General features: G+C 38.6%; 1 protein-coding gene across 1 annotated transcript; it reads right to left on the reverse strand.

Moving 5' to 3' along the window:
- Positions 1–977: 977 nt before the first annotated feature.
- On the reverse strand, positions 978–14,646 carry LOC140945937 (ZP domain-containing protein-like). Its single transcript, XM_073394998.1, has 5 exons — positions 14,299–14,646; positions 8,493–8,873; positions 6,952–7,171; positions 4,904–5,202; positions 978–3,311 (listed from the first exon to the last, which is right to left on the reverse strand). Exons 1-5 carry the CDS (start codon positions 14,369–14,371, stop codon positions 3,226–3,228), a joined length of 1,059 nt encoding a protein of 352 aa, XP_073251099.1. The 5' UTR covers positions 14,372–14,646; the 3' UTR covers positions 978–3,225.
- Between the last annotated feature and the right edge of the window lie 639 nt (positions 14,647–15,285).

Below are 15,285 nucleotides of genomic sequence, written 5' to 3' on the forward strand. Positions count from 1 at the left end.
TAACAAGTTTTATCATTTTGCTATCGGGAGAGGGCTTAACATCCTTCAGTATATATAACCGTACTAACTTTTTTGGTGAACAAAAAAAGTAAAATGAAGCTTTCCAGGGTGTCTTTTTTTTTTTCTTTTTTTCAGAACACGCGCAAGAACTTTAAGTTAAATCTCGTACTCGTACTCGTCTCAAATCTAAAGCTTTTTATTGGCGGAGCCGAAGGCGAGATTTGGTCAAATCCGATTTGCACAAGCGATTGCCTGTCAGGAATGTTACAGGCGACGAAAGAGCGCATGCTCGAGATAAATTCTCAAAATTCGACTTGTTAAACAACGAATTTGATAGAGCCGTGAAGCTTTCTCTTACAAAACGTGGTTACCCGCACATCTTTTAAGATGTGCCTTTTGTGTAAATCGCCTTTTGTGCAAATAGGATTAGAAGTATGAACCAACTAATTTGTTGTTGTTATTGTTGTTCTTTGTAACATCAAATTCAACGCGACAGTTGGTTTAAAATTGATTATCGTAGCGCGCGCTAAAAACTCAAAGCAGTACAAGTCAACTTGTACGCGAGAATTTTTTTACCGTTTTTAAAAGTCTTAATATTGATACCGTTCGAGAGAGAGTTGTAAAAAACTTTGAAGGTAAGTTAAAAATTGTATTACAAGTTATATTTAGACGGAAAACTACTTCTTCAGTGGAAATATTTATTTGAACAGAACTGAAGACTTTGCAAAGAATGAATTGCATACGCCATTGCGCACGCAGGTGGCCCCACCACGTCATTCGCTCACAATCCAGCCAATCAAAACAATTGAATTTTCTTACTTGACCAGATCAGTTGACCAGATCTCACTTTCGGCTTCCTCAACAAGAGATCTGGGTAAGAGATTAGCGGTGAGGAATTCGCCGCGAAACGAGCGTTACAACAAAATACTGCCCTGCAACACACCCTACTATGCAGGTCAAAAAGAATGACTCGTATGTTAACAAAATGCGAACTTTATTGTACCTTTAAGGCCTGAACTGCGCTATGTAAATAAGAATATTCGCATGCTTGTCGAGTTCTCCTCTTTCTACGTGAACACTGTTTATTTTTTCTACGTCTGCAATCATGATGGTAACATGGTTTTAAGACTTTTTGATAGGTAGCTCGGTTAAAAATGTATTAATATCTGTTTACAGCTTCTTAATATTCTCTAGTTCCTAGCGTCTTTAATGCTTATATAAAAGTATCTATGTTTTACACTTAAATTACGAGGTTCCTCATCGATCGCGGAGGCGCGAGGGCGGCGATTAATCGTGTGCTTCTGGTAACTGCTTGTTCACTTATATTTGAGTGAAATGAATGACTAGCAGTCGTTAGTCTACTGAAGTTCAAATGTTACCCCCTGTTTACCTCAATAGTCAAATTTATAGTCACGCTGGTATATCAGCTAAATCACATCCCCATCAAACTCCGATCCCCCACAAGTGGTATATTATCTAAAATCACCCGTTATACTCGTAATAAAACGATTAGGTACTAAAAACCGGGGCGCAGGTTGCTTTCAGCAAAACTACAGCATGAAAGCATTTCACTAAAGTTAAAAGTGAGTCAAATCAGATTTCTGATTTAAATTTTAAACTGCAAAACAAAACAATTATTTCGTAAGAGGACGCTTTCTGAATGAAAGATTAAAACCTATAAAAACATCTTCATTTCGTTACAAATATCTACTTCAAAACTATGTGATTTTTAACGTGAACTCACCGTTTAAAGGGGTGGCTTTAGGATGCTGCTATACTGGGGAGCGAGGAACGGGAAACTGAAGCAGTGAATTGAAAATAAAGGGCACCTTCCATTCAACCAAAATGTCCGGTCTGAGTTTTCGGCAACTTCCAGTAGCGATTGGAACAGCTTTTTCCAAAATTTCCAAAAAAGAGGACAACCTCGCGAGGAATACCCAAATTTAGGAATTTTTTTTTCCCGGAAGTTTTCTTTCCATTCAACTTTGCTCCGGGAATTTTTAGAATTTTCTGTTGAATGGTTCGCATTTCGGAAATTCAACAGTTTCCGGATTTTCTGGAAACTTTTCCGGAAAAGTGCTGCACCATTTGCCGGTGTTTCCAAATTTTCGAAAGTTTTGGTTGAATGGACCAAAGTTACTGATAGGTTTAGGGTTCAAGTTACGTTTTGTTCCCATTTTTCGTTTTCCAGTTTCCCGTTTCCCGTTCCCCGTTCGCCGTTCTACTTTTACAACATTCGTGGCTTTTGAATGCAATCTGTTTCGGAGCTCATCTATAAAACCCATGTTTACCCTCACTACTTTGCAAGCGTTTATTTTTGGTCTAGGAAAAGTAGTCTAGAGGTTCAGTCAAACCTCACGTAGGGAACAATGTTCAGCTATAATACCTTGATTGGGCGGGAACTTTCTGTCATTTTGAATACTCAAGAGACAGAAAAGGTGGTTACAATGTTTAGCTTTTTTGTGTACAAGTGGATTCTGTTAGATACTGTGCTGTGGCCAACGTTCACTATTTGCACAAATCACGAAGTAGCGCGCAAAGTATTTTGGGTAGATCATGGGGGCCTAAACTTAATGCTAAGTAAAAACTGACATCTTTTTGCCTTACAACTGTAACTTTTTATCCGTTTCTCGAACGTCCTGGTAGGTTTTCGTGCCCGACATAAAATATTCAAATCTAAATCTAAATATTAATAGCTGCGCTTAAATATATATGGCTTCTATCTACTGCATTCTACGCGTGGCACAATATGTTAACCTGGCTGTCAGTCAAGCATGATAATTATAATTTTGCATTTTCACTTTCAACGCCATCTTTTAGATTGTGATATAAAAAAAATCCTTGCAATGGTTGGAAAATACGCTTGAGCAAAAGAGTTAAAAATAAAAAAATGCATCACCTAAGGAATTAAATAAACAAACACGACTTTACATGAAGAAAAGGCGCACAGATAGTTATCCGAACGACTCGTCTCACGTTCTTGAAAATTTTTCTTGAAGTGTGATCACTACGTTCCTAAGTTTATAGTACCTTTTTTTACTTCTTTATTAAATGATCTCTATTTGTTTATCTCTTGCTGCAGAAAGTAATCTGGGTTTTTCCCTTGCTATCTACTAATCGGTTTCCAAAGTACGCCATCAGCGTTATTGTCCTCTCACAATAAACTTGAACACTGGTCGCACCTCTTCCATCTTGTGGTTTTTATGACTAACAGAGATAAGTTCATTAGAACGCCGAGAAACATGCCAGAGTGAACGTCAAGAGCATAAGTAACTTCTCAATTGTTACGACAGGGGCGTAGGAACGGGAACCTGAAAGGATCAGAAAATGCCAGTCTCAATAAATAGTATTAAACACTTAATGACTGGTCAAGAGGGAAACAGTTCATTTTGTTTCCCTCGAAAATTTATTGTTTCCCGAGGGACAAGTCTATAAGTGATTTGTTATATAACTGGAAATTTTGAGGCTGGAAATTCATTAAACCTCGCTATAACGGCGGTCATCGGTCAACATTCGCGGGTAACATTGCGTTGTTACCCTATGACGTTATAGATTTTTTCAATGTTACTCGCTCAGAGATTTTGGCGGGAAACAATTTCATTGTTAGATATCATGTGACCTCGAAGTAACCAATGAGACCGCGCGCTGTTGAGAAGAAATTTCCATTTATATAACAATAGGGGATATAACATGGCGGCGCGGAGATATGAAATTTCTCTTCTAGTAGTGAAGTATTTTTGAACATGAGAAGACAAATGTACCTTTATTTGTTTATTTATTTATTTATGAAGCCTTAGCAACGGTGACCTTTTCACGTGTTAAGATATCATGTTTACGCGCCAAAACTCACCTGGAATTTGATTGATGGTAATATAATGTTCCTGTATATTACGCCTGTACCTTATTCTCCTTAATTTTCGCGGGTTCTTAAATTCGCGATTTTCGCGATTTTAAAAAATTCGCGAACTTAAAGATCCGCGAAAAATAACGACCGCGAACTTTGATCTCGCGAAATTTGATGGACATAGAAAAATCATGTATTTGAGTTTTCAAGGGTCCTAAACAATTTTTAACACAAGGTGTTAGTACAAGGAGCTATCACCTATCAACTTTAGATGTTAATCAGTGTCAAGATTCGCCTCAAGTTCTTCTTCGGCATCTGAGTAATCATCTTCGCACAGTTCCTGCAATACATCCTTTGTACAAATTGACCATCCTGTCCCGGCTCCTTGTAGTGTGTAGTTACGAGTGTCTTGTATCTTTCCATTATCGCCCTGTTCCTTGGTGTATCGTCCATTTCACATATCACCTCAACAGGGACAGCATATTGGTTTTGTTTCAATTGTTGATTAACGTAAATTTTTTGTAAAAAAGCGAAATTAAATTCCCTACAAACACAATTTTTCTTCGCGATCGCGAAATTAAAGACTCGCGAAATGTGCCGAGAAAATTTTCGCGAAATTTAAGTCCCGCGAAAATAAAGGAGAATAAGGTATTTAGTCTGTACTTACATGGCTACTTATCTAAATCATACTACGGAATTGAAACGTTTCTGTACATAGAACTGAGCCTACTGTAGAAATTGTGAACGGCCGCTTCAAAAATAATCTTTAGATCTCGCATGGCACTGAAACAAAAACCCAAGGCCAAAAACACGTTCAGGGTAAAAGGAACGGAAAGGTCCGTCAGTTTTGACAAGCAGAAGCCTAGTTCTCGCTTTCATATGTGGGTTTGCGAGGTCGAGGTCATTCAGAGAGGCAGATAATTAGAGAGTTCTGAACTGAATTTTCCATTACTGCAAACGTTGTAACTTTCCCGCATTGCACCAATTGTAATTCCCCTATTTTAAATAATCTTTTTGCGATGAACTTAACGGAAATATTCTGAGTTAATAGTGTCTAACCTATAGGATCGGGTGGCGGTGCCCTTTGGACTCTTTCCGTTAAAATTTTGATTTCACCCTGTAAAGAGGTGGATCCCCTGCGATCAGATGCCATCCAGTTATCTCTCCGCCTTCTAATGTTGCCTGGTTCCTGGGTGCAGCCTTCTGAACAGCGTGTTGAGTTGGTATTGTTTGCACAAACGTATACCTCACAGTGAAGATACACTACTTCAGTGTTGTTGAATTTAAAGGACTGGAAACTAAATCGCTGATAAGGAGAATCGGAGTTCTTGTAATTCAAGTATTCATCGACTGGGCATCTGAAACACAACCAAGGAATTTCTACGTTAGTTTATTTGGGGGACGGTATTTTTAAAGCCGCACTTATGAATCCAAAAGCTGATTTCGCATTTCTGTACTAAAGATATGAATCTAAAGTCAAGCTCCATTTATTAGCTAAAAAAAGGCCCAATTAATCGAGGTTTTTAGGATTTAGGATCCGCACATTTCTAGGGATACTGATCCGAAAAAAATACTTCTGGAAAGCGCTCTTTTTTGGAAAATATGAGTCCCGCCCCATTCCACCGCTGCTCGCCACTTTACCGTGCTATTTTGATGTTGTAACACATCCGGGTGATCTGAGATCAAGAGCAAGAGTCTAATCTCGAATGCCCTTCAAGTTATGCTCCCTTAGCACTATGGGTTTGGGGCTCAGTTCCGGCAGGTCTGGGAACCGTAAGCGTACGCAGATCTAGTCTACTGATGCACAAGCATCTATTGTACTTCATTGCCTCACAGTATGCGAGGTGTTGTATTACATTTTACTGAATTCTACTGAGTAGGCCATTTTCACGAAGACGACATTTGACTACAACTATCACAGTTCATTTCATTTTTCCTTTCTTAGTCAAATTTGCCAATCCCTCTGAGATTTAAAAATAATTAATTCCGCACAAGAAAACAGCAAATTGAGGGATTCTGGTAGTTGTAGTAAAATAAAGTCATCAAGCAACGTAATACAACGTAAAGTATCGTCGAATCCTCAATGGTTGTGACTTAGTGTGGATACCCTAAAATCAGACTATCATCTTTACTCAAAACACATGATAGGAGTTTTATAACTTAAAGCACTAGTTAGTAAGAGAAGAAAAAAAACGGAAAGAAACAGTAGGTAGTATGTAGGACTTGAACCTGCACCATCTGATCTACACCATCAAGGACTAACTACCGACATCGGTTAATTTTAGCGCAGTTTATATGGCATTGATCATTACATTATTGAAAGCTAACCGTTTTGAAAAGAGTGCTTAACCCTAGTCACTGTACTTCGGTGCTAAGCGTCATATTCAACTCTTTTCCTTGCACAACTGTCCCTTCCTCTGATTTCCAGTCATGTGTATGTGTGTGTGATCGACACATGGCTTATACGGACTGTTACGGTGCGGGTGTCTTGGACAACCCTCCTGATTTCCCCACTTTTCTCAAAAATTTGCCAAACATACACTCATAAATGGTTATCTACGAGGAGTACACCGTTGTGTAATAAACATAAGGTGTCCAACCTGATTTCCAATCCTCAAAATTTAAGGTGGCTGGACTGGATTTATTACGGGGGATACCTCCCAAGTTTGAGCATTAACTACGTCGGCAGGTACATATTCCCTTGAGCGATTTCTTAAAAAACTCCTAGTACAGAGAAACACAAAGATAAATCAAAAAACGTAATTAATGGCGTCATTACGTTGCCATGACGACACCGATTGTAATAAAACCCAGATCATAAGAAATTTTTATCTTTATATAATACAGTTGTGGTAACCTTTTTCCTGTATCTTTACTCATGCCGACGTAGTTAATGCTCAAACTTGGGAGGTATCCCCCCTAAAAAATCTAGTGGAGCCACCTTAATGTTGTTATACATTTTTGGATAGATAGTCGTATACGGGAGTGGTCACACAAGGAGATTCGACTGTAGTTTTTCTGCACTAAATTAAATTTGGCCATCATTTATTTAATTTTTTGTAGTTGACTTGACTAAAAATAGTTAACACCATCCTTTTGATGCTTACCCGTCTTTGATCAAGGGATAGTATCTTGTATCATTTGGATTTGCAGTTGGTGTCGCACGGCAGTTCTCTAGGAGCAGAGACAAACCACTTTCGTTGCCTTTGATGTTGACTTGCAGGTAGATACTTTCTCCAAGGTGAACTTTGACGGGGAACTGTGTGTACTTACTGATGTACTTGTCTGTCTGGTACATGCTTGTTTCAAACTCGAAGACTCCAATGCCTTGAAATAAAGTCGAGAAATCATATCATAATATGTGTACATAGTCTCATAAATATGCTGATCATTTCTTTTAGGAAGGCAGGCAGTAAAAAGTATTCAAACGTTCACCATCAGTACGCAAGTGGGTTTATAAAGTAAAAGCCGTTTGACTCTGACTGGAGGTTTAATCAGCCGATGAAAAAGAACCCAAACACAAACCTTTCATTTTATTCAAAAAATATACATGGAATCCTCTGTAAATTTCACCCCCACCCCACCCCCACCCCCCCCGTCTTTAAGGAAAGTTAACGAGCACCCCCTCCCGTCGCATTTTTTCCTTCACAAGTGAAGTGGTTAACTATAATTAAATTATTCCATCAATGTACGCACTTACCACATAAAGATGGCGCTCGAAGGGGTGGGGAGTCCGGAGAGAGAACTTAATGGCGGAACTATGTGCCCCGTTCCTCAGAGGCCGCGTTAAGCTTACGCTATTTGAGCCTGTGGGCTCGTATGTGCCTTGACATACAGTTTATTTGAATTTGAATACCTCTAAGCTAGTATAGCTATGTAGAGGATATTAAATGGCAGCGCGGGGATACGAATTTTATCTTCGAGTGCTGAAAGTATCTCTCACTCGTTCGCTTCGCTCACTCGTGAGAGATACTTTCAGCACGAGATGATGATGATGATCTCTTTATTTTATAGATACTGAATGAAATTCCTACATAAAACACAACTTGAAGCTCATCTGCGGATGCATTTGCGGAGAGGAGAGTGTCGACACGAAAAGCTATCCGGTGTGTGAACTAAGCCTTAGTCAATAAACCAATGAGAAAGTAAAAATGTTTAGCCTATTCCACAGGGTCCCGAGGAGTTCAGTTTGTCGTGACAACTTCGAAAACTCTATTAAAAACGGGAAGCTCTCTTGTAATTGGCTAATCATGTTAGTAACCATGGCGACACCAATATCCTCACACGTGAAAGATAAAACTAGTATCTTCACTGCGCGCGATGAAGATATGATTTTTTAGTAAAAGAAAAAATCTTGGTATTTCATCAGTATCTATATAATAAAATTGTGTCAATAACAATAAGTCTTATTACTCCCAGCTGAATTGTACTCTACTCAATCCTATTAACCATTACTTATCCAGTACCCTTTGAGCAAGCTTTCGACTCTGGGATTGGGTGGTGTGAGTGTTAGTGTACCGTGAACTGGGGGAAGGGATTGCATCATGGCCTCAGGAAGTTTCAATTTCTAATCGCTACCTCCCGAGTCCACAGTTTGCTCGCAATCTGTTTATCAGAGAAGAAAAGACATTATTAACAGCACACTTACCTGGTGTAGGGGTAATAATTATGGGTCCTTTAGGTTCTGCCTTGAACGAATGCAGTGATATTTTAACAGAAGTGTAGTAAAGACACTGAAGACCGAACTGATACGCTGGAACTCGTGAAATGCCCGAACTTCCACTCACTTCCGCATAAACGTCATTAGTAAAAAGTATTAATTTGCCCTGGATTGATGACTTTGTACCGCAATTGCCTAGCGGCGCTCGAATGACCATGATTGTTTTGTTGTAAAAGGCAACTTTACATCCTGGGTCTCTTAAGCGTAAGGTCTCAGGATCTATCTCGTTATAGTGATCTCTTTCCAGGGTAAGCTGCATATACTGTGAAATGCATTTGACGTGAATACCTCCATAGTCTTTGTTATCCCCTGTTAAAGAAAGTAGAATCACTTTTTGAAACAACAATAAGGAACATCGAAGAGAACTAGGAACGGGATAGTGTGAGACGAGATGGTACAAATCACATAAGCACGCAATGCGTACAAAAGCCACGGCATTGGTGATGATGATGATATAATGATGAAGATGGTGGTGGTGGTGGTGGTGTTTAACGAATGCAAATGAAAAGAGGGATGGAGGTGTAACCTCAACGTAAAGTGGAAAGAGGATTAGACTATGAGTAGTCCCCATTTTTTCTCAGGGATAGTAGAGCGAGCGAAACGCGAACGCCCGTGAAAATCACCTCACGCGAGAAAGGCGAGACGAAAAAATGGGGACTACTCGTAGTCTAACAGAGGATTTACAAGCGTACTTTTTTTCCGAAGTCGTTTATTTTTATTTTAGAACGGGAATGAGTAAGTAGAGTTGATCAACTTAATTTCTCACAACAGGAAATGACTCCATTATTGACTCTGAGCGCTCTGATAGTAAAGAAGTTAATCGGCTTTCCAACATCCAGCATCGTTGAAAAAAACACAGCATGACATGTTGGATAAGCTCAGCACGGTGTTTCCAGTAAACAGACGTACAAGGGTGAATCTTACGCTACCGCAAGAAAAAGTTTAAAAAAACCCTGAATTTTGGTTGTACATTTTTTAATTTTGACGTCTAGGTCGCTTTTTAGGACCGCCTTTTATCATTTCTCTGTCTTTAATTTATGATCGTGGTTATTAATAAGAACATCGTGACTGAGGCCTGCGTCTATCCTGTGGCGGTTTGCCTCGCTCGAGTTAATGCCATATCATTTCTCAACCTTTCATTGGATAATCAATCAAAGTTAGACGGTTCTATTGTTATTTTTTTAATAATTGTTATGGTCTGTTGCCAATATCAGCTAGAATAGAAATGGATTGCAACATATGTATTTAGTAAGTTCTGGGCCGGATCTAGTGAGACAACACTCCTTCTTTTCTATAAGAAGCCTTTTCCTAAGATCGTCGAGGCTAACACGGACCGGCCCTAAACGTAACTCAAAACTGAAGCTAACAGCTGCATGTATCCTTATTCCGTTTTACCACTTGTACATGCGCCATAAACAAGTAAAGGAATGTTTTTTTTTTTTTTACATGATACAGCGCGCAATTATCTTTTTTAGGTTCATATTGGTTTTCTGAATTTTATCACGTAACTTAATATAATTATAAGAACACGATTAGAACATTTCAGGCTCAAAAAATGAAAAATAAGAACGCCGGTCCAGTTTCCATTTAACCTTTGCCACAAAATGCTGACATCTAAAAAAATTTATTGCATCATTGAAAAATTCACCGTTCATGATAAATTCGCTAAATATCATCGTCTCAGTTTTGCTGCTTAAAAGCCGTCAGTGAGAGTGATGCGAGTCTGTTACTTACTGACTCAATCATAAAGATACCGAAAGTTTTCTTGAACTTTGAGTCGAAACACTGTTCAGCAAGAGGCAGGACAATGCAGTCAAAAGAGCTTCCTTAAATATTTTGCATATAACAGTGTGTCAATTTCCAAACAACCATCAACTCCCATGAACAAAATGATACAGTATTTTCAAGAACAAAAGAAATGTTACGTGGTATTGTGGATCGTTTGACCAACAACAAACTTAACAAGAAATCGCCAAACTTTACCGGTTACTTTTTAATGTCATCTTATTTGCGACTGTTGGCATGAAACTTTACAAAAATTGTTTGTCGAAATATTATTATTCCATGCAATGTATGATCGAACTTTCCTGTAATTTAATCCACACTCATTTAAAGCAAGCGTCTCCATTTCTTAGGGTCCTTCTTGAAGTAATAATATTAATAATCGAATCGGTATGGTAGGAAGTCATTTGCTTCAAATTACCATTACATGTGTGTATTTTACCTATTTTTCTATCGAGCTTTGACAGGTCAATCAGATGATATGTACAAGTAACATGCAGCTTTTACATAAGAGCCCAACCTTAGTCGAGAACAAACAGTGCGGTCTCCTTGGGCCTAATTCAAGAGCTAATACTTGTACTTTAAATTACGCTGAGGCTACTTCTCCGGCAGCCGAGAAAGGCCTTTAAAAAACTAAATGCCCGGCAGTTAGAAAATTTCCGAGAATAAATTAATTACAGTCGCACTTACAGTGTACAATACGCGATCACCCAAAATGTTAAGTTTAAGTGGTCGCTCATGGGATTGGTTTGTCGCTTACGAAATTGATTGCCTGCCGCACAAGGAGTTTCTAAGTTGTATTTTGAACTTTACAGCGTGAAAGGGAAGGATAGTGATATCATCAGAATCTGAGGATGGGTATTTTTTTAAAAAAATAGCAACCCAAACAGCGCGGTGGACAGCTGTTTAAAACAGTGAAGTTGCCAGCTGAAGCCGCTGCAGCATTACGAAAGATTGCCTCAATTCGGCTTAACTTCTACACAGTGTCTTTTTGCAAAAAAGAAAAACAACTTGATGAACTGGCTCCTCGCGTGGCTCAGTGATACCCTGTAATTAAGGCAGACGCCATTTACGACACTGTGGCTCATCTTGCTCATCTCTTTCTCGATGTGAGGAATTAAAGAAGGAAAACTGCTCTCTCATGAAAGCTGCATTATAAAGAGAAATGAGCCGATTCAGATCTCAGCTACAGCTGTACGTGGGACTTGATATGAATAAACGCCTTATCAGTATTTTTACTTAAAACAGAAAAAGTTGTATGGGATAAACTAAATATGGATGTTCACATGGACTTAACACAGCTGGAAAACGTCCATATAACGGAAAAGTCGATTTAACTACTTAGTTATTGTATTATTATTGTAACCTACAGTGTGAAAGAGATCATCTTGACCAAGAAAGCCATGGCCCCACCGTCTTCTTTACTCCGCCAGAGGCTTACGGCTTTATATGCCTGCACACGGACTGGTCAAGGAACAATTTAACTCTTACTCAGGACTAAGAGAGAAACTTAACTAACGCCGGGAAAAATTGAAGATATGTTCAACTTTTCACTGGAGCGAGTGAATGCGTGTTAATTGCGCGCGAACTCATTCTATTCTTATGGGTCACACTATTTCTTTATATGCTGAAGGACTCGTCACGATGAACTGTTCGCTAGGTTATCACTCATGATGCAAGAAGTCAGCCTCTAAGCACTTGCAAAAGTTTAAGTAGTCTCTTTGAAAAGCAAGGATAAGTTCAAAGATCAAGGCACTTTATTCGTTAATAGTGTTTTTTCACCTCGCGGCATAAGAGGTCTACTAGCTTTTCGTGTCATACAGAGCGGACTATAAACAGAAAGATGTAAACATAACGTGATGCTTTAATGATGTTGACAAGTTTTCAATCTGTTCCCTTTCCTTCTTATCAACATCCAATGTAACGTTCTTGGCTGTTGGACCACTCGACGTGCGCCAAGAAAAGAGAAGTATTGAAAACAAAAGAAGGCGTTTTTATTGACCCTTGCAGCAATCGAAAGTTCTCGTTCAATATTTTTTGTCTGTCTCGTATTCTCACGTGTAACATGGCGGGCCAGTCTTTCTTTCCCCGGGCGTACTTTTATTAAGAAACCGTTGCCAAGAATCAAGAACTAAAAAACCTCGCTATCTCGTGCAGCTTAGCCCAGAAATAGACGACTGATTCAGAATCCTGGTTACAGAAGAGTGATCCATTAAGCCACTGTCTATTGGGCAAAACGTGGTTAAAATTATGTTTTTCATTAATTTTTGATCCCGTAGTTGGAGTTCTACAGTATCACGTGAATACAATAAATTTGTCATTATCTTTCGGAACTGGCCGCATATTATCGGATTTTATAGCTTATTCGAAGCCTCTACATTGAAATCTTCTTAAAAGTGCATTTTAACATTTTCGCTCCACTAGAACGCCCAGCTTCAGACAAATTTAAAATTATAATTTCACAGCGCTCACAAATACATAATTCTTATTCATACGGATGTTGTGTGAATAAAACTAACGAAAATGAGCCAATGAGTGCAAATTTTTTGTCGATTATACTGTATTAAAGAAATGACCAAAATCGATAATTGTCTGTCACCATTTTTCAGGAACGGGGCCAGAATTCGGGTCTTGTAACTCGTGTTTATTGCGTGGGTTTAGATGGGTACCCCAATTAATATATTCAAAACGAGAATATTCATCTAACTAGCAGTCGCCATGCATGACCTCGCACACGAAATTATATAATTTTATGAACATTCCAATTTATATCTAGGAGTTTTCTGGAAGAGAAAAAAGTAACATCGAGTGTGTTTGAAACAAATATTTCTTAACAATTTTAGTATAGTGATTGCAAAATCATTAAAAAAAATGACATGCCCTGACGAAATTGAAACACCTGGAAGAAATATTCTGTGTGATTTTTTCGTTTGTGGCTTATAAGTTATAGTTGCAGAATGCCACCCATTTTTTCACAGTAAGTTCAAATTCTTACAAAAATTAGTCCCTCCCGTGAGCAGTTTGTCAAGTTATATCACGTTATATTCTTCATAAAAGTATATTACTCTGTGCAGACTGTTAGTTATTAATGTTTAATAATAATTCGATATTACCTGGTAGGCCATCTAATCAAAAATTCACGCTTGCTTACGGGTTATACTGTGAAACTAACCACGTATAAAATGTTTTTGAGTGCAAAAAAGCAATTCCCTTACCGTCTTTGCAAAATAAACACGAGGTCATTGATTCAAAATACTCTTTACTTGCAAATTAACTCTAGAAAGATGTAGACAAAACATCCAAAAAAACGGCGCCAAGTTATCCATAACAATACGTCAAAAAAACCACAATTCGAAATTCTCACTTAATAACCCAGAACGCGAGAAATATGTATTTATACCAAAGCCCGGACGCAGCTTTCAAACGTTTTCCGCCGTTTAATCATAGGAGAGCCTACAAAATCGTGTTTAAATTAAGCCATTGTGTATCGCTGTTTGTTTTCAAATAGAAACGGTGCACTACGGTGCACAATATCAGAATACTTGAAAATTTCCTAAGAAACTAGTTCCACAAAGTATTCGCGACTGTAAAGGATTATTTGCAACTGGCGAAAGGATTTCATCGGGATCAATTGATAGCAGACATCTACCCGACAGACAAACTGAAAATCATCAAACAAATTGGATGCGGTCCGAGTTTTCCTAGAGATATATTTGCCCGGGAACAGAAGCCACTAGTGGTGATTAATGCAAGTGCCAAAAGTCAAATTCTGCAAAGTTTGAAAAAATTTAACGACCGTTTTTTGTTCGCCGCATTGTGCGTTCTATTTTAATGCAAACATGTTGGATTTAAATGCAAGACGCACGTTTAAAATTCACGCAACCATTGTTTACATCCCATGGTAAAACACACACACGTACTTAAGAGAAAGAAACATAATGATTTTACTTACTTTCCGCGGCCTCTACGAAGGAAAAAACTGCGAATAAAATCCAGGTTAGACTGACGACAGTCGACAGTGCCATGTTTACGTGATGTCTCGTGGCAGTCACTGAACTCTATGCAATCGAAGTACGCGTTAGTAAGTTCCAGTTTCACATCAACTGAACTGATTTTATGTCGCCGATGTTGAAGCGCTACCTTCAGAGTGACTACTTTTTCAGACAAATTTGTAGTCGACCACAAAGAACAGACATAGTCAACCTCAGAGCGAAGTCCAAGGAAGGATTTAAAGAATCACTTTCAATCAACACGGCACACTCTGTTGATCACAGCGTCGGTAAAAGGAACTCTTACTTATGTGTACAGCCGCTGACCAGTATACAACGCGTGGAATGTTCCAGTAATAGTTACATAGACAGTCAGGAATGTGAAGAAAGGCGTATGTACATAAATGGAAAATTGAGTGGGTGATATCGTTCTAACATAGGCATGAAGTCAATTTTGTGACCTCGGTATTTATTTGTCGGCTTGGTAATCAAACAACATGCAAACGAAAAAAAAAAAACAAGCTAGAGGCAACTCACCGGCTTGCAGTTCGAGTGTACCCACGCACCATGCACACTTCAAGCACTTGGTGAAATGTTGTCTAAAATTCAGGTTTTTTATGGGTTTTGTAACACAACCTTGCAATCTCCACGCATTTTACGTCTGGAAGAATCCCGGGCGCGTCTCTCACACGCCATGGCGCGCGAAAAAATCGCCCGTACAGGACATACAGATTAAGACTGAATTTTTCATCTGTTTCGGAAGCGAATTTTTGCTTTTTTTAAAAAAAAAAAAAAAGAAAAATTGCAATTGCATTTTCTTTTTTATGGTCAGTGTTCGATGACTAAAAATGTTTTGTCGTCAAATTAGTATGGTTCATTCAGAGCATGATATGGTTCACACTATACGTCTATCTAGTCGATTATTTCTTGAAGGCCAAAAATCCGGGTAG

The sequence above is a fragment of the Porites lutea genome, chromosome 8 (assembly GCF_958299795.1).
Source record: "Porites lutea chromosome 8, jaPorLute2.1, whole genome shotgun sequence".
Classification (NCBI taxonomy): Eukaryota; Metazoa; Cnidaria; class Anthozoa; order Scleractinia; family Poritidae; genus Porites; species Porites lutea.

Excerpts from the sequence above, each read along its gene's own strand:
- LOC140945937 (XM_073394998.1), bottom strand. The coding sequence starts at position 14,371 with ATGGCACTGTCGACTGTCGTCAGTCTAACCTGGATTTTATTCGCAGTT. Across the intron at positions 8,874-14,298 it reads CTTCGTAGAGGCCGCGGAAA|GGGATAACAAAGACTATGGA; the intron begins GTAAGTAAAATC and ends TTTCTTTAACAG. Across the intron at positions 7,172-8,492 it reads AATTATTACCCCTACACCAG|GCATTGGAGTCTTCGAGTTT; the intron begins GTAAGTGTGCTG and ends CTTTATTTCAAG.